This window comes from Girardinichthys multiradiatus, chromosome X (assembly GCF_021462225.1).
Source record: "Girardinichthys multiradiatus isolate DD_20200921_A chromosome X, DD_fGirMul_XY1, whole genome shotgun sequence".
Taxonomy (NCBI): domain Eukaryota; kingdom Metazoa; phylum Chordata; class Actinopteri; order Cyprinodontiformes; family Goodeidae; genus Girardinichthys; species Girardinichthys multiradiatus.
Genome location: NC_061817.1, coordinates 1,591,184 through 1,616,167, shown reverse-complemented (window position 1 = coordinate 1,616,167; position 24,984 = coordinate 1,591,184). Strand labels below are relative to the sequence as shown.

Genomic DNA, 24,984 nt, shown 5'->3' with positions numbered 1-24,984 from the left:
AAAAAATATGAAACTTACATTTTAAACAGTCTTTACCATCTTATATTAGCAATTAATGCAGCTAGCATTAATATAACATCGGCTTCTCTGTGTATTTCGAGACAGTGTAGATCCTGATTGAAACTTTGAAATTTCCAAAAGGCTGCCAGCCTTTTACATAATCATGGCTGAAAGCTCAAAAGGATCAAGTAAAGCAACTTTGCTGTCCTCTATTCACCCTTCTTGTTATTTTCTGGAAGTCTTGCTCTCACTCACTCTCTCACAGCTTTGCGTTGAACATCTTACTAAGACTAAAAATTGCTAATTTGGGGTCTTCTCTCATTGACAGCATCTACACTGAAGAGCTATGGTCAGAGTGACTGAGGTGTTTTCACTAATATGAAATAAATCATTTTCCATAATGGCTGTTGACAGCCAATGTCTTGGTGCATCTCTAGTTTTCACAGTTCACACACTGGCTGTCATTTTAGTTGTTGCTGATTTGACCCACATGCAGAAAACACTCAGAAGAATGAAGAAATTTAAAGCGTTTATTTTGCCACAGGAAGGGAGAGGGAATGAACCAGGACAGGAACTTCTCAGCTGCATGGAGAGAAAACAGGTAAGCGATGAATTGTTTCAGTGAGAATGATTTGATATTATTGGCTTACCTTACAGTTTTCAGTAGTGGAAGGTCCACCTGGAGGTCTACCACCGGTAGAAGCTGGTGGTAGGAAGTTCAGATGCTGCCAGCTGGAACTTGACTTGGGGATCTGAACTTGGCAGGGGTGAAGCACCATTAATAGCAGGCAAAAACAGTCAACAACTCCCAGACCCTGACACTGGCTATTAGAAACAATGGTCTAAAACTGCATAGTGGTTCTTTAAAATCACTGTTCTACAAGTCGAATAAACCTTACCAACATGTATGAAGCCACATATATGAAAATGTTTAGGACCAATAATGCAGAAAGCAAGATATGCGTTTGCTGATTTTAGCATGAAAAACATATTATGTAATGTGAGCTTGCCATGAAATAGGCTTCTATCTTTTAGAATAAAATAATTAAATTATGTGATTTTCTTTCATCTTAAAACATGCTTATGAGAATCTTAAACATAGAAAACACACCTTTACTGTAAACTAAACAATATGGGGAATTTCTTAAGTATGCTTTATTGTTCTGATCATTATTCCAAGTACCGGTGGAGCAGTTGTTAGCACCATTAACTCACAGGAAGAATGTCCTGGGCTCAAACTCAATCTATGTGTATGTTCTCCCCGATATGGCCAGTAATTTTCTCTGGGTACCCTGGTTTCAGCCTAAAGACAAATGTTTAAGGAGTTATAATTATGTATAAAATACTGTCATCCTCAGTTGTATTTTGTCAAAGGAATGTGGGAGAAATGGAAAACATGAGAAAAGAACCGTCTTTTTCTCAGTCACTTGATTTTTTTTAATTTTCTTTTTGCAGTAAGCACAATTATCTTGAGATAATTTCAACTTTACAGAAAGATATTTTTGAAATTGAAAACACTTATCTTTAGGCAAAATAATGGGTGAAAAGATGCTTTTTTGTGATGATTCCACACTTAAGGTCTGATAAAATGAAGAACAACCAGCTCTCTCTCTCCTGCTGGTCTCATGTTTTGCCGTGAAGAATCCGTTTTCCTGTTTTTTTCTTTCTGAGGTAAAATCCTGAGCATCACATGGTATACCACATTTTACTGACTTCATGTTAATAACCCTTAGTCCTCTTCCTTTTACTACTTCCAAATTGAGACTCATTCTTGCAGTTTGTTGCTTTCTTGGAAGATCTGTTGTCTGAGACAGTTTAGCTCCTCCTTTTGCCCACCTCTCAGATTCTCCTTCACTCCTTCCCAGTATATGTTTTTGACCTTCTAAATTTCTCATCTCTCAAGCATCCCTTCTTCTGATCTTTGTCTTCTCCATGTAATGTTCTCCTCTGCAATGTGGTGGTGGCTGTTTGGTGTTCTGAGCTGTCTGTTGGTGGCACTGGTCATCATCTTGTTCCTAACCACTGGGCAGCGCTATAAGGTGTTCAGTAAGAAGTGTCTGAGACCACCAGGACCCCTGGTCACCAACAGCAAAGAGAGGGATGCCAGACTGAAGAGAGGTAAAAGAAAAAGAATAACTTAGTGGATGTTGGATGGAAGAGAAGGCTGGATACACTGTTAAAATGTTACATTAATGAAACAATAACTGTAATTGGCTCTTATTTTTAATGCTTATTGTTGAAAGTTGTTTAATAGAAGTTTGTGCAGTAATGTATTTTACATAAATTTGACAGTAGTTTTTATATATTGCTACAGTATCTACTGACGTGAAACTGTGCATAGCAACTAATACCTTGGTACAGCATAATACATCCAACACATTCCCAGAACTTTGAGGCTGCTTTCTGGAACTTACCATGTACTTTCTAAGAACCTGATCATTAAGTTCCATTAACATTCAAGGAATGTGCCTGTTAAGTCCCAAAAACAACCTACTGTAAGCTCAGGGAATGCTTGGAGGAAAGTAAATGGTTCCAAGAGGAATTTGAAAAGCACATAGTGAGTAATGGAGATTACTTTTCAAGTTCTGGAAAAGTCCTGTAAGCAGCCTCTAGATTCCAGGAAAGTACCAGTTGTATTATGTACTGGTTTCATATTGTTCAAAGAAATGTGTATAATTTTACAAATATTTATAACAAGACACCATTCTGTATTTTGTTGCTGTTTGGAGTATTGTAACACTGCAGTTTCCATTTAAATAGTTCAAATAATTTCACTGGTCAGAATAATTAATCAATAATATTGCTCATTATTGATCAATTGCTTGAAGCTAGTTTGTTGATTAGAAAAAGTTTCCTTCTAAATTTTCTTCTCAGAAATGTACGAAAGAGATTTTATTTTCAGGGAAACTGTTTTAAAACTATAATGATATTTCATAATACATTTGTCTGGATCCATGACAATTGTGGGGGGAATATGGAGTTACAATTCTATGACTTACTACAATATAACAATAATTAGGCATACATTTATATTACATTGTTGCTAGCTTTAAAATTCTATCATCACAATTATATTTTCTCTGGCTTTTTGACATTACATGTATTTATTTAATTCTTTTAAATGCCAACTTTTAAAGTCAGGTTCTGTTGAAAGGTTATTGAACAGTTACTATCTTACCCGGTAGCTTACTGGTGTCATCATCATTTAGAATAATCTAGATCATTTTATCTTGGAGGTTGAAGCTGAGGGGCAATGGTCAAAGCAGACTTCTACTTTCTTAAAACAACTCCAGTCTCAAAAATGTCAGAGTAGTTAATAGAAACACTACAGTAGTTTAAATGTAATTCTTACACTGCTTTACTTCTTAGTCTGATCAGAAACACTTTCATTAGCTTCTAAAGGTTTATAAACAGTGTTTACATCAACCTGTATGATGGTTTTGAGATTTAAGTTGTATTAAGGCCGTGGAAGACAACTTTGGCCATTTTCAGACTAACCATTATAGCTTCAGCCTCCTAAACCAACTAAATGCCAAGAGAGTTATTTACTGCAGTTAATCCTCATTCGTTTTTTTCATTTCTTTGTTACATATCTTTATATGTTTGATGAAATAATCAAATATTGTCAAGGCAATTTCTTCACTAGCACAATGATTTGTTTAATTTGCTCATAGCCTCAACAGCTTCTCCTACATAAACATAATAATGCATTTCCATTAGGGTTCCGTGTGGACCGAGTTCCACCCAATCTGTATGCAGTGGTGATTGGCAGCGGCATTGGAGGTTTGGCAGCAGCAGCCCTGTTGTCCAAAGCTGGGAAGAAAGTTGTAGTTCTGGAGCAACATGATCATGCTGGGGGCTGCACGCACACCTTCCAAAATAAGGACTTTGAGTTTGATGTGGGTAAGTTTCCACAGCAAACAGGACCACCGAAAACATTGTTGTAGTGAGTAAAATGTATGGTAGCACAAAAGGTTAAAATGTTGGCGTGATTCTGATATATTTCTATTATGAGTCCAAATGGTGGTGGCCCACGGTGGCGGCGGGTTTATGGTATGGGCAGGCGTATGTCATGAACATCGAACACAGGTGCATTTTATCAATGGCTTTTTGAATGCACAGAGATACCGTGACGAGATCCTGAGGCCCATTGTTGAGCCATTCGTCCATGACCATCACCTCCTGTTGCAGCATTATGATGCACGGCCTCATGTTGCAAGGATCTGTACACAATTCCTGGAAGCTGAAAACATCCCAGTTCTTGCAAGGCCAGCATACTTACCGGACATTTCACCGATTGGGCATGTTTGGGATGCTCTGGATCGGCGTATATGGCAGTCTGTTCCAGTTCCTGCCAATATCCATCAACTTCACACAGCCATTGAAGAGGAGTTGACCAACATCCCACAGGCCACAATCAACAACCTGATCAACTCTATGCGAAGGAGATGTGTTGCATTTGCCTCAGGTAAATGGTGGTCACACCAGATACTGACTGGTTTTCAGACCACCCCAATGAAGAAAAACAGCACATTTCAGAGTGAACTGTTATTGTGGCCAGCATAAGGCACACCTGTGCAATACTCATGCTGGCCAAATCAGCAACTTGATATGCCACATCTGCGAGGTGGAATGGATTATCTATGCAAAGGAAAAGTGTTCACTATCACAGATTTAGACAGATTTGTGAACAATATTTGAGAGAAATGTTTTTTTTGTGTGTATATAGACAATGTTTCAGATCTTTTGAGTTCAGCTCATGAAAACTGGGAGCAAAAACAAAAGTGTTGCATTCATATTGTAATGACGCCGACACGGTGTTCCGTTGAACTGGGTTTTTTATTCAACCACAACAATAACTAAAGTCCACGAGCAGCTGCCACAGTTGCTCTTGTTGCGGGGTATTCAAACACCTGCAGTTCTCTGCCCAAATCTTCTGCACCATAGCCAGTGAAGCATCCTCCGCTGCACCAGGCCACTCCACCGGGGCCATATGATTTGCAGGTGTGAGGGCTGCTGTGGCACCGATCTGGTTGGGCTGAGGTGAAGTGTGTTTAGAAGCTGCAATCAGTGGCTTTGACTGATCCGAAACTGTGGGCATCAGCTGAATGAGGGGGCCTTCCTTAAATTTCCATGTGCCCTCTCTTAAATCCAACTGGCACCCTGCAGCCCTTAAAAAAATCCAGCCACAATATGCACCTGTGTTGCACCTCTGCTACCCACTCTGGGTGGGTGATAGATCTGCCCCCCACAGTAACAGTAAGTGTCCCCCTCACCTTCATAGGTGCCAGGTCCCCTGTGACTGTGCGGAGCTGCACAGTAGTGGGCTGAATCCGAGTCCAGTCTGGCACTAAATCAGGCCTCACCAGTATTACTGTGGAACCAGTGTCAATCAGGGCAGTGCAGGGAACTCCTTCCAATGTGACTGGGACATAACAAATATCACCAACACACGTGCGGCCAACCACTGGAACCACAGTCGCCTGGATATGGCCATCATCAACTTCAGGGGGGTTTGGGGCCCGGGTCCCCCGCCAGCGCCACTGAGGACCGTCTGATGGTGACGAAGACTTGGAGGTAACGGCAGGGGTCCGCAACGCCTCCCCCCTGCAGACCCTGTATCATTTCCCTGCTTCTTGGCTGCTTTAGGGCACCGTTGAAGATGTCCTGGTAGGCCACAGCCCCAACAAAGAACAGGGATTGCAGATGAGTCCCGTGCTGACTGCAGAGACACAGCTCGAACTAGCTCTGTCAACTCCGAGACCCACGCCGGCTTCTCCTGGTTCAGAACCGTCCCCTCCGTAGACCTGCACGCCAGTGGTTGTCCTCTCTGATCACCTCCTGCTGCTACGCCACCCAAACACTCCCTCTCCAGTGCCAAATCCAACGCAACCTGCAGGGAGGTCGGGTGCATCAGCTGGACTTGCACCCGCAGCTCTGGAGGTGACAGCGATCTGATGAACTGATCTTTCGCCAGTTCATTCTACACACCTGATGGCAAGTGTGCGTACGCTCTGCGTGTGAGGCTCTCAATGTCATTAGCCTACACGCGCAAAGGCTCATCTGGCAACCTGCTCCTGCTGGTGAGTTTATTTTTAAAGATGTCAGGCTGCACACATTGCCCAAAACGCCTCTTTAAAGCTCCGACCAGGGCATCATAGTTCTTTCTGTCCTCCGTACCGAGCAGTAGCAGGCAGTCCAGTGCATCATCCTTCAAGCAGAGGGTTAGCTGCAAGGCTTTATGCTCTACTGTCCATCTTCCTGCCTGAGCCAGCAGTTCAAACTGTGCATGAAACGCTTCCCAGCTTGACTTACTGGCGTTCTTAGGCGTCTTCAACGGAACAGCAATGTTATGGGAGCCGCCGACATTGCCGACGCCACCATTGCTCTTCCCTCTCTCCTGTGAAAAACAGATTTTCCCCACATATGACTCGGCTGGGTCAGGGACAATGAGTGGAGCACACAGAGTATAATTAGTATTTTTAAACAACATTAAAGTGCCCGAGGGTACAGCATCAACCACCATGGAGAATTCCTGTGGACTAACTGGAAAATTATATATTGATCAGAATTCATTGTAATTGAGAAATCGCCCTTCTTTATTAACCAGCTGAGCCACAGTAGGATCCCATTTTGAACCCAAGTCTCTAAGAAGAGTGACCTGTTTTCAAATAAAATATCTCTGTTGTTCCAGATAAGGTATTTGTGAGGTGAGAAGTTACATTTGTGAATGAGCGTCCATGCTAAGAGCTCCTGCTTATGGAAAGATGAGAGTTTTACAGGAAGTTTCTCAACACTGTAATGACAGTTTAAAATGAAGTTAAAGCCATCTAAGCGCAAGAAAACATGATATGGTATAAGGTTCCAGATAGAAGTTGGATTCTTAAGGAAGTGTTTAACCCAATTAATTTTAAATGTGTTATTTAGGGTAGGGAAATCCAAAAAGTTAAGTCCACCTGATTCATAAGCATACAGTCAATATCTTTACTAATTTTGTTGTCTAAATGTAAGGGGAGAGCAGCATATGTCAGTTGGGATAATCCTTCAACTTTAGTAATCTATACTCTACTTTTTAGAGGTAAATCCCTCTGCAGCCACTGATTTAGTTTATTTTTGGTTTTTTGTATAATTGGTGTAAAATTAGAGGAGCATCTTAACTTCTGGTCTTTAGAGATTAAAAGTCCTAAATAAGTGATTTCTTGTCTAACAGGGATATTGCAAATGACATTTACTGGGCAATCTTTAATTGCTAGCAATTCAAAAATTTTTTTAAATTTAAACATAAACCAGAGGCCTTGGAAAAGACACCAATCACATCCAAGGCAAGAGGGATCTGGTGTTTATTCCTTAAACAATTGTGGTGTCATCAGCTAACTGGCTGATTGTAAGTTCTTTATTAGCTATGCAGATTCCTTGTACAGCACTATTGGAGACATGAGTTGCAAGAATTTGTGAACAAAGTAAGAATAAATACAGAGAGATGTGACATCCTTGGGAAATACCCCATTTTAGGTCAAATCTAGGGGTGGAGCTGTTTGGCGTTTTAATAGAACTATTGCTATTGGAGTATAATGTTTTGACAGGGTTACAAAAGAAAGGACCAAAACCACATTTTTTCAAAGATTGAAAAATTAATTGATGTTCAATTGTGTCAAAGGCCTTATAAAAATCCAGGAAAAGAATAAACTATGATCAGACACCAAATATGAGTAAACAAGTAGGTCTAGAAGTAGTCTGATGTTGTTAGAGATGTGTCGGTTTCTCATAAAGCCTGACTGTGTCTCCATCAATAACTGTCCAAGACCTCTTTAATTCTGTTTGCAAGTATTAAAGCCATAAACGTATAATCATTATTGAGTAAACATATAGGTCTCCAGTTAACAATAACAGGTGGGTCTTTGTTTGGTTTCGGAATGAGTGTTATTAGACCTTGAGTCAAAGTAAGAGGCAGAGTGTTATTCTCTATACTTTCTAGAAATACCTGTAAGAACAATGGAGCTATAAGATTAGAGAATGATTGATAAAACTCAGCAGATAAACCATCTGTGCTGGGAGATTTATTGGCCTTCAGTGCATTAATGCATTTAGAAATTACCTCCACTGTAAATGGGCTGTCACAGTAGTTTATCTCTTTTACGTCAATAGTTTTTAAATTTTGAACATTGTTAAGAAATGATGTTGAAATCTCTTCATTATATTTTGAGCTGTATAAGTTAGAATAAAATTTGGCACAAAATGTTGCAATTTGCCTAGGATTGTTGGAGATAGTGTCATTGATGTTTAGCTGATAAATAGAGTTTGTTTTTGATCTGTACTTTTCAAGCCTGAAAAAGTAAGCAGAAGTTTGCTTTCCCTCCTCCAGCCATCGTTTCCTAGATCTGATGAAGGCACCTTCAGCCTTGTGTTTGTATAAGCCGTCCGGTTTATTTTGATGTTCTATTAAAGTTAACTTATCTTCCTCCAAGATTTCCTCTGGGGATTTTAGGTAATAAGAGGTAATCTTGCTTAATACTTCTTCCTCTTCAGCTTTCCTCAGTTTAGAAATGTGACTTCCATATTGTCTTAAACATCTGTTTCAAACTTGAAAAGTTCCCAATTGCTGCAGAAGGACCTCTCCTTGTTAGCCTTATTCCAATAATATATAATCAATTTATTAATTTGAACTTTAACTATTTTATGCTTTAGCAAGGAGTTATTTAGTTTCCAGTAGGAACATTTGTAAGGTGTATTATCAGGAGCATACATTTGGATGCTAATGTCAATAGCTTTATGATCTGTAAGAGGGGTGGAAAGTATGTTAACAGCAATGTTGTCTTTATTAATAGAATTAGAAATAAGCCGGAAGTCTATACGGGATTGCCTGGATCCTGTTTTATTGCTCCATGTAAAGATTTTGTCACCTGGAAATGTTTCTCTCCAAATATCCATAACATAACATTTCTCCATAAAATGTTTTAAGTTGACACAGTATGAGGTCTGCCGCCCTGGAGGCCACCTATAGATCATATTATCTAAGGTAATGTTAAAGTCCCCGCCAATTAAAAAGATTGAGTCTGGGTAATTAGAAAGCCATAAAGAAATTCTTTCTTCTAAAGACTCAACTAGTTTGTCGTTTTCAGTTTTACTATTGTTACCGTATTTATTAACTACAATAAAGGTATTGTTATGGCATCCAATTACAGAGCAGATGTAGTGTCCTAGGGTGTCACAGTCAAAGTGTAATATACTTCCAGAGAAGTTATTTTTAAGTGTGGTGACACCAGCGGAGCGCTCAGATCCATGAGATAACCAGATTTCATTTCCCCGTTGCAATTTCCAGAAATTAGTGTCAGCGGATGTAGAAGGACTCTGTTGAATGAAACAAAAAATCTGTTTTAAGTTGTTTGCCAAATAAAAATAACGCTTTGTGTTTAAATGCTTGTCTTAAACCCCTGCAATTAAGAGAAACTAATGAAAGAGACAAAGTTACTGGAAAAGAGTAACAAAGAGAACATGTTATAAACCTTTGAAGCTAAGGGTGTGTACACCAAGGAAGGGGACTGAGTGCTGCACACTTTGAGTAGTAGAGCAGTAAGTAACCTGACTAAATACATAAATAGCACTTAGCTATCTGTTTTGGTTTAATGATAGTATTTTTATCCTAAACAAAAAGAACAAGGTAAGTTTTCATAACAAGATAATATATTAACTCAGGGTGAATATAAATTGTTAAAAGGAAACTAAAAGCATAGTCAAGAGACCAGATTCATCATGAGAATGAATTCAAAAATTGATTATTTTTAAAGATTAGGCGAATGTTTATGAGGGAGGGAAGACTTCCACTCTGCTAATAAATCCACGGCCTCCAACGAAGTAAGCTGGTTTACGCTCCTTGCGGGCTTTGTCTATCATGGGCGTTCTCTGTCCTCCTTGGACAGGTCCTCAGTGAATCTCAGTCGGTTGTCCCTCAGGTAGGATGATGTCTTGGCTGCTTTCCATGTAGCATCTCTAAGGACTCTGCAGGTGAACTGAATGATGATCCCTCTGAGTTTGGTGCTTCCTGGTCGTTTAGCTCCAAGTCGATGCACGACATCAATGGCGTCAGGCAGCTTGTGTTTATGTTCAGGCAGAACTGACTGGCAAATTTCCAGCACTTTTCTTTGTATGTCTTCTTTCTCTGTCTCCTCAGCTCCTTGCAGTCTAAGATTTCACCTCCTCGAGTATCTTTCCAAGTCAGCTAACCTCTGCTGGCAGTAATCCACCCGACCTTCCTCTCTTGTAACTTTTTTTTCCAGGTCACTTACTTTCCCCTTTACATCCTTCATTTCATCGCATATAAAGCCAATAGTCTTTTTGAGACCCTCAAACTTTAGCGTATTTTCTTTCACCATGATCTCGATGTTATCAGATCGGCTGTTTATTAGCACAGACAGACTGGGTATTATCTCATTTGTAGCAGATGGGTCAGGGTTGCTACGTTCATGCATCACCTTCTTCGGAGCTAGCGATTTCAGAGGTGTAACAGGAAGGGTAGGAAAGTCATCAATTTCTTGTTCATTCAATGCCAGTGTTAAAGGATTAGCAGCGTAGTTGTGGCAGTTATCGAATTACATGTTGCCGGTTGTAGCCTTAGCCTCATTAGCAATCTCCGATGTAAGCCTGGACTTGGACGATTCTAGTCCTCTTTTCGCTCCCTTCTGGTTCGGCATTCTGTTGTAACTGTTGTGTCTGTTATCTTTTAAGGAATTATTAGTGCTATTATTCAGATATTCATGCCTTACTGCTTTTTAAGAGCTTTTTGTGCAGAGCTCGGTAGAGAGTTTCTACACACACCGCCATCTTGGCCGTCCCCCCTTTCCTACTAGTCAAACTGTTTTTTGGAACACTTTTTACGGGCGCAGGCATGAAAAGCATTTTCCTCTAGTTATTTCTTTAGTTGTATCACACAATGAGCAGTCTTGAAGAAGAAAATGAAAACGCAGTTTGAAAGATCTATAAGCAATTTCATTTATGAGTCAAAAATGCAGCATTTCTGTTAATACATTTTAATTTTCAAATTTGACATTTCAAAATGAGTTTTGGTCACTTTTTGCTGGGACATCTTTTGAAGAGGAAATATTGAACGTTATTTTATTTATCATTTTAATTAATTTATAATCTGAGCAGTCTTGGAGGAGAAAATGCAGTTTGAATGATTTATTTTTCATTTTATTTCCAAAAATACAGCTTCATTTTGAAAATGAAAAAGCATTTTATTAATACATTTTAATTTGAATATTGAGACACATTTGCTTCTGTAAATGGCAAACTGTAATTTAAAACTTGCTGAGACTGGCATGTCAAACACTGAAAAATCAGATGAGCACTTTAATGCATAAACGGAGATTATCCTATTTCAGTGATCCTTCACTTAGTTTTGTCTCCTTAATGTGTTGCCATTTTCAGGGGAAAATAAAGAAATTAGGCAGGAAAAGTTTTATTGGTGCAACACAAAAATATCACCTGTCCTACTGCCATCAGGTATCCATTATCTGGGCCAACTTCATGAGAACAGCTTGTTGAAGGTTGCTTTGGATCAGATCACAGAGGGACAGTTGCAGTTTGTAAAGCTGGAACAACATTACGATACTGTGCTCCTTGGACAACCTGACCATAGCAGGTATGCCTTGCCATATCATCATTAAAGTGTTTTTTTTTTGTCCGTTAAGTTGTTTTCTTGACAGTTTTTCTAATGTGACAGAAAGCCCATCCTTATGAAGACTGCACACAATTGTAACACTGTTTGAAACCATCTACCGGTCATTACAAAATCATTATGCATCTGTTTAATTTTCGGCAATGGTTTCATCACATTTTATGGTGCTAGCACAGGAAACCTGAGCAAAAAAAGTCACATCATCTGTACTTTATCTTGCTTTCCTTGTTTCCCTCATACATCTTGTCCTCAGGGAGTATCATATCCATGCAGGAAAGACAGAGATGGCAGCTTGCCTGAAGAGACAGTTCCCAGGAGAAGAGGAGGCCATTGAAAAGTTCATGAAACTGATGAAGGTGTGTGTGATAACAACAATGATCCTGGCACATAAGGCAGTTATGGTGTGAATAGACAATAGGATACAGGAAGGGTATTATAACGTAACAAAATTATTTGAGGAAAAAGAACAACATTATGTACACACAGAATGCCAGACACACCACCCAATTTATATTAAATGATAATGTTTCTGTGTTTCTTTTCAGCAGATCTAGTGGGTATCAATCAGCAAGCAATCGATCAGCATCCCTAATAATAATTTAAACAGCCACTTGTTCTCAACCTCTCAGTAGACCACCATGTGCAAAATCTTTTTTTACACACCCAATAAAGAAGCAGCTAATAGCTTTTCATATGATGCTGATTCCTGCTAATAAGTTTTTTTTGATACAGAGAAAAGTGGCATTCTGAAACAGTGTTTATACTGAAAGCAATATAAGTGGTCACATTAGCTCACTTCATACAGGCAGCTTCATTAAAAATGGCCAAGTCGTACATCTGCAATTAAATATGTTTTGAAAGGACAACCTGTATATAACTCTGATGAATAAATTCTGACTTTCTGCAGCATGCCTCACGGAGAGCTCCACTTATTGCCATGTTGAAAATGCTGCCCTACCAGGTGGTGAACTTCCTGATTCAGACTGGCCTATTGGATAAAATATCTTCGGTGTTTCGCCTAGCAACAACTAGCCATTCAGAAATGATGTCCCGACTCACTCAGAACAAGGACCTGCGGGCACTCTCTGCCTACTTGTTCTATGGTGCTCTTCACTTACTTTCAAATTATTAGCCATGTACAGCAAACCCTGCTCACTGTTCTTCTGTCTTCTCCTAGGTGTCCCTCCTAAAGAGTCAAGCTTTCTCATCAATGCTCTTCTTCTCCACCACTACAAACGTGGGGCATATTACCCATATGGGGGTGCCAGTGAAATTGCCTTTCATATCATACCAGTCATTAAGCAGGCAGGTGGTGAAGTACTGGTCAGGGCTCCTGTACAACGCATCCTCATCAACAGCCAGGGGAAGGCCTATGGTAAGCAAGAAGGGGAAGACCTATGTCCTAGTTTCAGTAACCTTGTTTAACAGTTTAACAGCTGAGTTTCATCTGCATAGAGGTGAAACCAAAGGTGCAAGAAACCATATAATAGAAATAGTGCAGATAGGAGTGGCCAGTTGTGCCACAGAGGGAATACACTCATTTCAGCAGTGACTAGGGCATTCCATCAAGTACACAGACTCATATAAAGTAGTAAGATGTCCAACAGTCTAATGGATTTGGTTTGATTAGGTGGGAAATGCAGAAAGGTTTCACACCTTCATTTGATTTGATTCACCTTCTCACAAAACGTTTTTAAGTGGACCAAACTACCTGGGCAATTTCGTACAGTTACAACAGCTGCTTGTATGTAACAGTATTGTCCAAAGCAAGCACTGACCAAGAGTAAAAAAAAAAAAACGAAGAAGAAGAGGATCATCTTCAGCCAGCTTGTTTCCAACAAAAACAAACACCTGAGCAACACCAAGACTGAGGAATCGAACTCTGGTCTGTTTAAAGCAGACCAATCAGATCTGGAAAGAAACAACCAATTACCAAAGTAATGCAGAGCACAGAAGACTGCAGCCCCTCTCACAGAACAATTTGAAGTTAGATCTAAGACACCTTCTTTATACTTTACAATGATTGCGTGACGACAGATGCTACATGGTGGTTTGAAGGTAATCCAGTGTCGTTACATGCATGGCAACAGAACAAACAACTGTTCCACCATGCCACCCCAATAACATGAATGCCTGTATGATTGTTTGAGGCCCTCGTGCATGTTTTTGGACCATACAATTTTCCCAACATACAGTATGAAATGGCACAATGCAGCTGCAGTTTAATAAAAATCTTGGTGATGCATACAGAGTCATATACCACATCAACATGACATTTTGAAATGTAGAGAACAACTTGTGGAGCATGGTTAGGACTTTATTGTGCTTTTAAAGTACTTTAAAGATGACCTATAATAAAAAAGAAATTCCTAATAATTCTCTTACCAAAAACTATGCTTTCATGACTCAAACTTACTGTTAATATTTTTAATTTACTTCCGTTGATTTATGTAGTGCTGATTCACAATACATGTGGTCTCAAGGCACTTTACAAAGTTAATTCAATCAAATCCTACAGATTCTGAGTAAGTACATACAAACTGGTTAGAAACTGGTTAAAAAACTGGTTAAAATGTTTTTCCATCTAAAGAAACCCAGCAGATTGCATTGAGTCACTGACTTGCAGCATAATAGCTGCTCGTTATTACTTGTTTGCACCCCTGTCTAACATCTGCTGCATTTCTTCAAAATCGAAATCTTCCCAAGATTTGGCAGTGCCACCAGATCCCTCACAAGGCCTTTCCTGTTGGAAACTGTTTAGCAAACTGCGACCGTGAACTGATTTGACACATTTCTGTTGTCCTTGATGAAAACACGTCTATAGCCTGAAATATTGGCTCATAATAATTAATTTATTTTACTGGATATTTTTATTTTATACATTGAACGTTTTGTCAGGTTTCATGCAAACATTTCAAAAATGGTTCCAAACTGCCTGGAACAAAATATGGTCCTAGTGACCAACAATGGACATTTGTTTTTAAACACCACCATATGTATTTTGTACGTATGCAAGGTGTGACAGTTCTTAAAGGGCAACAAGAGATTGAGGTCCATGCCCCTGTTGTCATTTCGGATGCTGGAATCTTCAACACCTTCCAGAAATTTCTACCTCAGCATATTCAGGAAAACTCAGGTAAAATGTTTCCACTCATTTAACTCTGCATGTTTCTGATTTTCCATCCTGTTTTACTGCTTGTGATATTTATTGACTTTATTTTGTATTCATGTGTATTGTGTGTAGAAATCAAGTCACTGCTAGGTTTGCTTCGTCATGGTATGGGTTCCTTCTTAGTCTTTGTCGGTCTGGATGGGACCAAGGAAGAGCTGAACATTGTTTCTAAAAACTTCTGGATGTATAAAGGCAACGACTTGGACTTACTGTATGTTAACTTCCACATTTTCAATTCTTTCTGACAGAACATTACATGACGGTTTAAGAAAAAGTTTAGCTTATTCTGATTTTTTTGACCTATCTATATATATATTAACTTTAAAAACTTGAGAACTCTTTTTATGTTGTTTTCCAGGGCCTTAGCATTAATCACCTTTGAATTATTTCAGTTTGTAACATAACATTCATAAACTATAATGTATTTTATTACAATTTGATGTGATAGACCAACAAGGGATGCATAGCGGTGAAATGAAAGAAGATTAGTAAATGGTTTCCAAACTTTTTCCAACATTCCAATCTGTAAAGGATGGCCTGCATTTGTATCCAGTCCCTTTTTAACCATTTGCCATTGGAAAACAGCAATTTAGCAAATAGAGTCCACTTGTGAGTGTTTAAATTTCAGTACAACTCCAGCTACTCTGAGAAGGCCTCATCGGTCTGTTAGAGAACATTAGAGAACAAACCGCATCACAAAGAAAGTTCTGGTCAGTGTAGGGAGAATCAGAGAAATTCCAATCCATCATCATCCAGCAGAGATCCACAGCTCAGGTGGAAGAATCTGTCGACAGGACAACTATCAGTAGTGTACTGCATAAATCTGGTTTTATGGAAGTGGCAAGAAGACAGCCATTGTTGAAAGTAATCGTAAGAGGTTGTGTTTGGATTTTGCCACAAGCAATTTTGGAGGAAAAACAAACATGTGAAAGAAGGTGTTCGGCTTATATGAGGTCACACTGGAACCGTCCCACCCATGTCCAAATGCTACAAAAATATGGAGGAAAACTAGCATTGAACATCATACTGAACACACAATTCCCACTAACAAACAGTGGTGGCTGCATCATGCAGGCCTTTCTTCAGCAGGGACACGGAATCTGGTCATAGTTGATGGGACGAAGAAAATAACTAAATCAGGACGATCCTGGAAGAAAACCTGCTGCAGAAGATTTCTGACTGAGGTGGAGGTTGACCTTCCAGCAGCTCAACAACCCTAAACTTCCAGCCAGAGCTACAATGAAATGTGTTGGAATGGCCAAGTCAAAGTTAAAATACACTGCTCAAAAAAATAAAGGGAACACTTAAACAACACAATATAACTCCAAGTAAATCAAACGTCTGTGAAATCAAACTGTCCACTTAGGAAGCAACACTGATTGACAATCAATTTCACATGATGTTGTTCAAATGGAAAAGACAACAGGGGGAAATCTTTGGTGATTATCAAGACACTCAATAAAGGAGTGGTTCTGCAGGTGGGACCACAGACCACTTCTCAGTACCTATGCTTTCTGGCTGATGTTTTGGTCACTTTTGAATGTTGGTGGTGCTTTCACACTCATGGTAGCATGAGACGGACTCTACAACCCACACAAATGGCTCAAGTAGTGCAGCTCATCCAGGATGGCACATCAATGTGAGCTGTGGCAAGAAGGTTTGCTGTGTCTGTCAGCGTAGTGTCCAGAGCCTGGAGACGCTACCAGGAGACAGGCCAGTACACCAGGAGATGTGGAGGAGGCCGTAGGAGGGCAACAACCCAGCAGCAGGACCGCTACCTCCACCTTTGTGCAAGGAGGAACAGGAGGAGCACTGCCAGAGCCCTGCAAAATGACCTCCAGCAGGCCACAAATGTGCATGTGTCTGCACAAACAGCTAGAAACCGACTCCATGAGGATGGTATGAGGGCCTGACGTCCACAAATGGGGGTTGTGCTCACAGCCCAACACCATGCAGGACGCTTGGCATTTGCCAGAGAAAACCAAGATTGGTAAATTTGCCACTGGCGCCCTGTGCTCTTCACAGATGAAAGCAGGTTCACACTGAGCACATGTGACAGACGTGACACAGTCTGGAGACACGGTGGAGAGAGATCTGCTGCCTGCAACATCCTTCAGCATGACCGGTTTGGCAGTGGGTCAGTAATGGTGTGGGGTGGCATTTCTTTGGAGGGCCACACAGCCCTCCAAAGAAATGCCAAATCCAGGCCTCCATTGGTTAATAAATTTGATTTCCATTGATGATTTGTGTATGATTTTGTTGTCAGCACATTCAACTTTGTACAAAGTATTCAATGAGAATTTTTAATTCATTCAGATCTAGGATGTGTTATTTGAGTGTTCCCTTTATTTTTTTGAGCAGTGTAAATGGCAAGACTTAAAAACTGATGTTCAGAGATGCATTAGATCTAATCTGAATGAGCTTAAGCTGTTAAACAAAGGAGAATGGACACAATTTTCTGTCTCTCAATGTGCAGAGCTGGTAGTGACATACGGCAATGAGTTGCAACTGTAAATGGCACAAAAAGGTAGTTCTTCAAAGTATTGAATCAAAGGGGCTGTACACAAATGCAAGCAATAATTCTGAGATTTTACTGAGATTGTATTTGTAAAAACATTTTGATAACCATGTATAACTTTTTGTTTTACTCTGTAGTTCTGTCCTACTTTGTGTTTGTCTATCATTCAAAATTGTAAAGAAACACTGAAGGTTTATGCATGAAAATATCAGAAAACGTTTATGGGGTGTGAATACCTTTGCAAGGAACTATAACTATTATGTATTGCTCATATGTCTCTTTTTATGTGCACATTACCACGGTTGCAGTCTGGAGGAATACTCTTCTCTGAAGAGAGAGCAGGTATTAGGAAACATCCCTATGATGTTCATCACCTTCCCATCAGCTAAAGACCCAACAGCCTCCATCAGACACCCAGGTAACACATTCACTTTGCCACAGAACTGTTGTGTAGTTCCTTAATTGTTGATTGAGACGGCTTACACGTCATTGTTTTTGCTAAATCTAATTTCTATTTTCTATAACTCCTCAAATCAAAAGCCTCCTCTTTCATGTGTTGCTCTTTTTTATTCACTTGTTTTTACAGGTAAGTCCTGTATGACATTACTTACCATGGCACGCTATGAGTGGTTTCAGGATTGGGAGGAGACCAAAGTTGGAAAGAGGGGTCAGGAATACCTAAATCTGAAAAACAGCATAGCCCGAGAGCTGCTGGAATGGGCTCTAACCATCTTCCCTCAACTTCGAGACAAGGTGTGTCACTAGTTGATTCAGCATGCATTTCTGATGCATTTGTCTTGAATCAGTAACAAAACAAGAAACGTATTGCTGAGGTTCTTCCTCTGCTGACTGTGATAAAAAAAAGAATTCATTTTTAAGAAATTCATCTGAAATTATTTAGATGGACATAATCTGTTCACTACATGATTTTAAAAGAACTCTTCTGTAAATCAAAGCGTTTTTTCAGTCAAATATGAGTTCATCTATCGACTACTAAAACTTGAATAAAAACTAGCTGAATTTAAATACAGCAGGTAATCTACAACAAAATAACCAAGGAGAGAATTGTGGTATATAGCCCAGTCAAAGACTAGATCTCTGCCTGATTGAAATATTTTAATGGCACAATAATAGTGTAAATGAAGAAGTGTTTGCAAACTTCCAAAACTAAATTAATGTTGTAAAAGAAGAATGGGCCGGGTCTAAGGTCCTTCAGAACCATGTGGGAAACGAATAAAGTCACACAGAACATTTCTTGGATGCTCAATAATTTACTGAATGCTGAGGTTTTAAAACCCTATGTAGAATGGACTGGGACGTCTTTTTTAACAAGAGTTAGGCTGATCAAAAACATTGTTAAAAATTATCTGTTGTGTTATGTCAAGAGGAGTAATACACTGACGGTCTAATTTGAGGTTTAAGGACATTTCTAATCTAAGAAGGGATATTACAAAGAGAAATTGGGTAAAGAAAAATTAAAAGTGCTCCAAATAAAAAATAAAAAAATAATAAAATGCCTGGTCTGCCCATGAACTGGGCCTGAGCTTTAGGGATAGAACAATATAGGATGTGTATACTTAAATAACACACAATAAAAGGAAATACGCAAAAATCAAATTTATACTAACACAATATAATCATATGGACTACAGTAAAATGAAATAAATGTAATAAAACAGTCAAATTTAGATAATAATCCAATTTGGTAAAAACCTTTCTTTGTAAGGAAGTCCAGTAAACTGTGTCCAGTAAACCTGTGTGATTATTTGCAGCAGTCCATCAAACTAGGCAGTCAAGTAGATCAGTAGAATGGACAAACTTTTGGAGGACAAGGAGTTAAAGCCAGCACCAGCTCTGTTTGGACCTTTGTCTATGAAAGAAACATACATTAACAGAATCGCTGGCCAGTAGATCTATCAGATGAAAAACAGAGTACACAGTTAGCTTCAGCATTAGCTCCTTCAATGGCTCTGTCAAGGAAAGAGACTAAATAAAAGCTCCAAAGACTGACCAGGTCATTGAGAATCGGTTGAGCCAGTTTCTGGTTTGGATGAAAACTTTGCTCCGTTTTCTTGTCATACTCAGAAAACAAATGTTCGCATCTGAAATGGACTCACTGAAACGGATTTTAACTAACATCAAAGCAATGTGGCATCATACAGAAACATGATTGTCCAATGACCAGGTTCTTCCTCTATGAAACCAGAGAATCTTACAAATGTGCAACTTTATCCTAAAAATTCTGAAAATTCAAAGCATTTCACTCATAAAATCATTCTACTAAACACCGTTTCCCAGGAAATTTAACATAGTAAACTTTCAACATTACAACTTATAATGATAATTTTCTTTAATTATTTTAATTAAAATGACCCACAGTGGTGTAGTTGTGTAACACTGTATAAGTTAAACATTCAGCTTTAACTGCAAATTTAGCTGAAATGATTGTATGCTCTTCTTGGAGAACCATCCTCAGCAAATCAATGACTAAAAACGTACTTGTTTTTTTGCTACCGTAATATGACATTGTGTCTATGATTGTGTTCAGGTGGTAATGGTAGAAGCTGCCACCCCTCTAACTAATGTCCACTATTTGGGTGCTCCAAGAGGTGAGATGTATGGCGCGGAGCACAACTTGGAGCGCTTCAGTCCAGAAACAGTTGCTAAGACACGGCCACAGACACCAGTCAGCGGGCTCTACTTAACAGGTAACATGACCAACACTGCCACAGCAGATTGCCCACAATGCAATTAGAAGTACATTTTAAGGTAAAAGCTTCAGAAATCCATTAAGGCTTTTGTAAAGTTAGCCTGCTGTTAAGCTCATTCACAGGAAATGTTCTTCGGTTTTATAGCCCCAAGTTATACCAAATATCAAAACAAACAGATTCAACTAATATCCAGTTATAATAATATAGTCACAGATACACAGATTCAGATTCAATTATATATGGTCCAATTGGATTCCTAATTATACTATAGTACAATCAAAATCAGTTAGTTATATAGGTACTTTGGTAAATACAGCTTAAGCCAGATATACACGTATAAAACGACGTGCAAGGAGTACCAAGATTATTTCAATTTTATAAATGCTACAATAATGAGAAAGAGAAGGTCTTTATATTTTTTTAAACTTTAATTTCAGAATTTCACACATCCCCTAAGTATTTGGTATAATTGCCTTTTAAACTCTCTAGCCCCTTTTCCACTGAAAGCCCCAAATTTAAAGCCCCAGGATTTCTTTTGCTAAAAAGACCTACTCCAGAGTAGGACCATTTAACCATGAAAATAAAGCCCCGGGAAAGTGAAATTACCTGGGTAAATTTGTATTGAAACCCGTCTTGAGCTTTCAAAAGCCTGGAGCTTTCCACAAACAATGGAAAGGGTGCTAATGACTTGGGTCAAATGTTTGGGTATCCTTCCACAAGCTTCTTGTTTGTTATAATTTTGCCCCATCCTTTCTGACAAAACTGGTGTAACTGAGTCAGGTTTGTAGGCCTCCTTACTCACACACACCATTTTAGGTCCGCCCCCAAATTGTATGCTATAGGACTGTTGTAAATATGAATCTGAGAATATTATTTAATATTAATATTTATATTTTAATATTTTATCAAATAATATTTCGGTCTGTTAAGGGTTGTCCTGTGAATACCAGCCCCATTAAGGCGATGGTATTAGGACAGAATAGAAAGGTGTGAGACTAGCTCTGGCATTATTGAACAGCATAAACTCTGCACATATATGGAATGAATTCACACAATTTCTTAAAATACAAGAATTTATTAACAAAAATAAGTCAACTCAAAGTCAAACATATTTCAATCAACAAACTCTTTACTATGCTAAAACAATCCAACTAAACTACCAAGCAGAATTAAAGAATAATCAAGACTAATGGGCTATGTACAATATAAACAAGATGATTAAAGATGACGGGAAATCATGACCAAAAAGAGTGATGCAACATTACCATGCAATGTTTATGTTTGAGAACCAAGGATTATCTTGAAGAATCTGGAAGTGAAGTTAAGGTAGTCTTGGAACCAACTTAGACAATAATCAGCAAACGTTTAGACAACCGTTCACAATGCAAGATCAGGTAAAATATTATTTTAATAAAATAATGTTTTAAATAATGATCTGCCGAATAAAACCAACCTCCTGGATGACTAATTCTCAACGGTGTCTAATTAACTGCCTTTATTTATTGAAATAATATTTGAAGAAATATTATTGAGTAATTTGGAAAAGAGCCAAATCTTTCTGGAGAAATGGGGCTTAATGGTGTTTACTTAGTTATCAACTCTAGTAAATGATGTTCAGGGACTATTATTCACTAGCTTGAAAACCAACTAGCCTTAATGCTAGCACACACGTGTTCTTACCATTAGCAGTTAAGCTAGCAAGAAGCGGATAGCTTAGCACCAGAATCAACACATACCTTTAAAATACCAGGGTTAATAAAAGGGTTAAAATGCATAAGCGCGGACGGCGCGTTATGAACGATCTTCTGTTTAAAATCACCCTTTAAATAAAGTTTATCTTAACTTTACAACATACAAACATACAGAACCGGCGCGTGCCGTAGCTAGCCTACTAGTTCTAAAGATAGCCAGGTTCCACACAACAAAACTTCATAACATGAAAACGTTTAGATCATTTCATCCTAAACCTATCTGTTAATCTGCCCAAACCTAACCTCTGACCATGTTGAGGGAATGTTGTCCAAGGGCGAAGTTTGAAGAAGGTATCCAGTCAACAAGCGGTTGGCTCGGTAGCTAACCTCTGCGTTCGCTCTGTGAACAAGAGTTAGCTCCGGAGAGCTGGCGGCTCGGCCTGTCCGCTGCACAGCTGTTCGTTACCGTAACATGGTTGTGCAGGCCGTAGTAACTTCCTTTAGACTGGGCTTGTAGAAACAGCTTCTCCACCGGGGTCGCTCCTCGACACAGGTTTGCTTCTGTGGGGCCTCGAAGAGAAAATGTAAGCAACTCTTACACCTTAATTTCTCCGTTCATGAATGAAAATACCGGATACACAGACAGTATTTCATTCTACTTAACTTTGCATATGATCGATGATCGTATGGCTTTGGATCCAGTTGAATTTATGTCTTTTTGCCAGCAAAAGACATTCGCGCGCTGGGCCTCTCCTGAACCGTCCTCCTCAAAGGCCGTGTGGAAAGAGAGCGATATGTGGGAAGGGTGGGGGTCTTATACGGGCAGTGGCATCACTGGGACGTCCTCTGCTACCCCTCTTCCCCCTTCGGAGTTGTGCTTTTATTTGGGTAATGGCGCCACAGGAAGTCCGCAGTTATCTCCTTTTCTGGCTGTGTCGGAAGAAGGTTAATGCACTTTATTTTGAAAAGTTCCAGGAATGTCCGTACCAGAGTTTTAGTTGAAATCCATGGCTGTGGTCCCAACAGGACTGAGATCTGGGCTTTCTGATGGACCCTCCAAAACATTGAATTCATGTACCTTAAGCCACTTTGGAACATAATTTGGCGGTATGTTTAGGGTCATTGTCTGTTTGGAAGGCCCATTAGCTTTAACTTTTTGGCTGTTGTCTCGAAATGTTTCTTCGATAATTCCACATAATGTTCTTTTCTCATGATGCCACCTATTTTATATAGTTTCCCAGTGCCCCTTAAGAAAATGCTGCCACCAGTGTATTTCACAACTAGGTAGGAGTTTTCAGGCTTGCATGTTTCCCCCTTTTTCCTCCAAATGTAATGATTGGTTATTATGGCAAACACTTCCATCAAACTGTAATCTACCTTTTTATGGGGCTTTTGAAAAAATGGCTTCTTTCTCTCTGAGTGACCTTTCAGACCATGTCAGTCAAGTCCTCCTTTTCAATGACACTTACCAGCTTCAGCAGCATCTTTATAAGATCTTTTGGTTTTGTCCTATGGTTGATTCACACAGGTAGTACAGATTTAGCACAGAAACATCTCACCGACAACATAACCTTCGCCTTCCAGGACTGTGTGATGGCTGGACGTTCCAGTGCTGTTTTTAGTACTCATGTATAATTGTTTGAATTACATATTGGCTGATATTATTTGAGTTTTCCATGACGTCACTCATGAAAGCATTGTGATTGAAGTATTAGCCTGAAATACATCCACAGGTGTGCCTCCGCTTAACTCAAAAGTAAATGGCCTGCGCTTGTATAGCACTTTATCAAGCCCGAGGACTCTGAAACACTTGACACTACAATCAGTCATCCACCCATTCATACACTGACAGTGGTAGGCTACATTATAGCTCCAGCTGCCCTGGGGCAGACTGACAGAATACAATCGGCACCACCGGGCCCTCTGACCTCCACCACCAGGACATGAGCCACCATCAGTAAATTAAGTGTCAACTACTTAGAAAGCCACAACATCCTCATGGGCTTCTGTTTAAAGGGCATAGTATCTAGTATCATAATTTATACAAAGTTGTGACATTGAAGAAAATCTTGTTAGAAACATTTGGTGTTTTTCTCTGTTGTAATGTGGGTTTCTGTTGGACCAATATGCGGGGAAGAACTTCTGAAGCTCGAAGTTTGCAGATAAGACGACACTTTATTGCTCATGGCTGGACATGGACAGTGTACCAGGCGTGCACACAAACACAAACAACACATAAGGAACCAGCGGGGAACAAAGGAAACAAACGGGCTTAAATACAAAACTGGACAGCAGGGGAAACCAATGATACACGTGACCAGACAATCAGGGGAAAACACAGAGCAGGTGTGGGCTTGGGGTGCAGGGAGACGGAAAACTAAGGACTAGACCAGGTAATTAAACAAAACACAAACTCAAGAACTCAAAACACAAGCAGGTATGACATTCTCATTATATTTGCATTTAACAAATAGAAATCATTTTAGTTTTTCAGCTTGATCAAAAACAGGAAATGTTTACTCAGAATTAATGACAGTGAGGGAAAAAAGGTTATTTGTCTTTTTCTACGGTGTATGTAAATATCTGCAGATTGCACAGAGTTATTAACTTCTCTCCAACTATTTTAAAAGCTGTTACTTCTTTTACAATGCCATTATAATCTCCTTTCTCAAATCTACGGTGGAAGTTGTTTCTCTAATGCCAGGCACCAGTTCAGTGTTACAAGGTGAGAGATTGTCTACTTTCTTGTCCATTAGAAAAACTCATTGTGACAGTTCATGTCATTGTTTGCGTTCAGGTCAGGATGTATTCTGCAACGGCATGGCTGGTGCTCTGCACGGCGGCCTGCTCTGTGCCTCGGCTGTCCTCAATCAAATTCTCTACCTCGACCTTGTTGCTCTGAAAACACACCTTAAGCACCAAAACACCAACAAGAAAAAGACCTGGTAGTAACATGAGAGCATTTAAAGTTTTAGATTTTAATGTTTTTTATTATGTTTTTCTATCCATCCAGAAAAGCTGTTTTGACAGAGTGGTCTTTTGTGTATTTCAGATATGCAGAACGTGCCTGAAGGCCTGAGGAAAGAGGAGGCAAAGTGTGGAAGATATAATCGGTCAAAGCTTCTAAACTAACTCTGCCCTCTTCCAACAATCTGACATCAGCCTCCTAATTTTATCAGCATCAGAAGCGAGTTTATAAATAAAGTTTTTAAACTGTC

The 24,984-nt window shown here is 39.4% G+C and overlaps 1 protein-coding gene across 1 annotated transcript; it reads left to right on the top strand.

The window, feature by feature from the left end:
- Window positions 1-1,395: 1,395 nt before the first annotated feature.
- Window positions 1,396-24,984, top strand: LOC124863243 (all-trans-retinol 13,14-reductase-like). The gene is made up of 13 exons (XM_047357547.1): window positions 1,396-2,118; window positions 3,721-3,903; window positions 11,500-11,638; window positions 11,928-12,030; window positions 12,582-12,777; window positions 12,852-13,049; window positions 14,691-14,810; window positions 14,919-15,057; window positions 17,673-17,782; window positions 17,951-18,117; window positions 19,913-20,072; window positions 24,564-24,711; window positions 24,819-24,984. Coding segments are annotated over exons 1-13 (1,845 nt in total). The 5' UTR covers window positions 1,396-1,937; the 3' UTR covers window positions 24,820-24,984.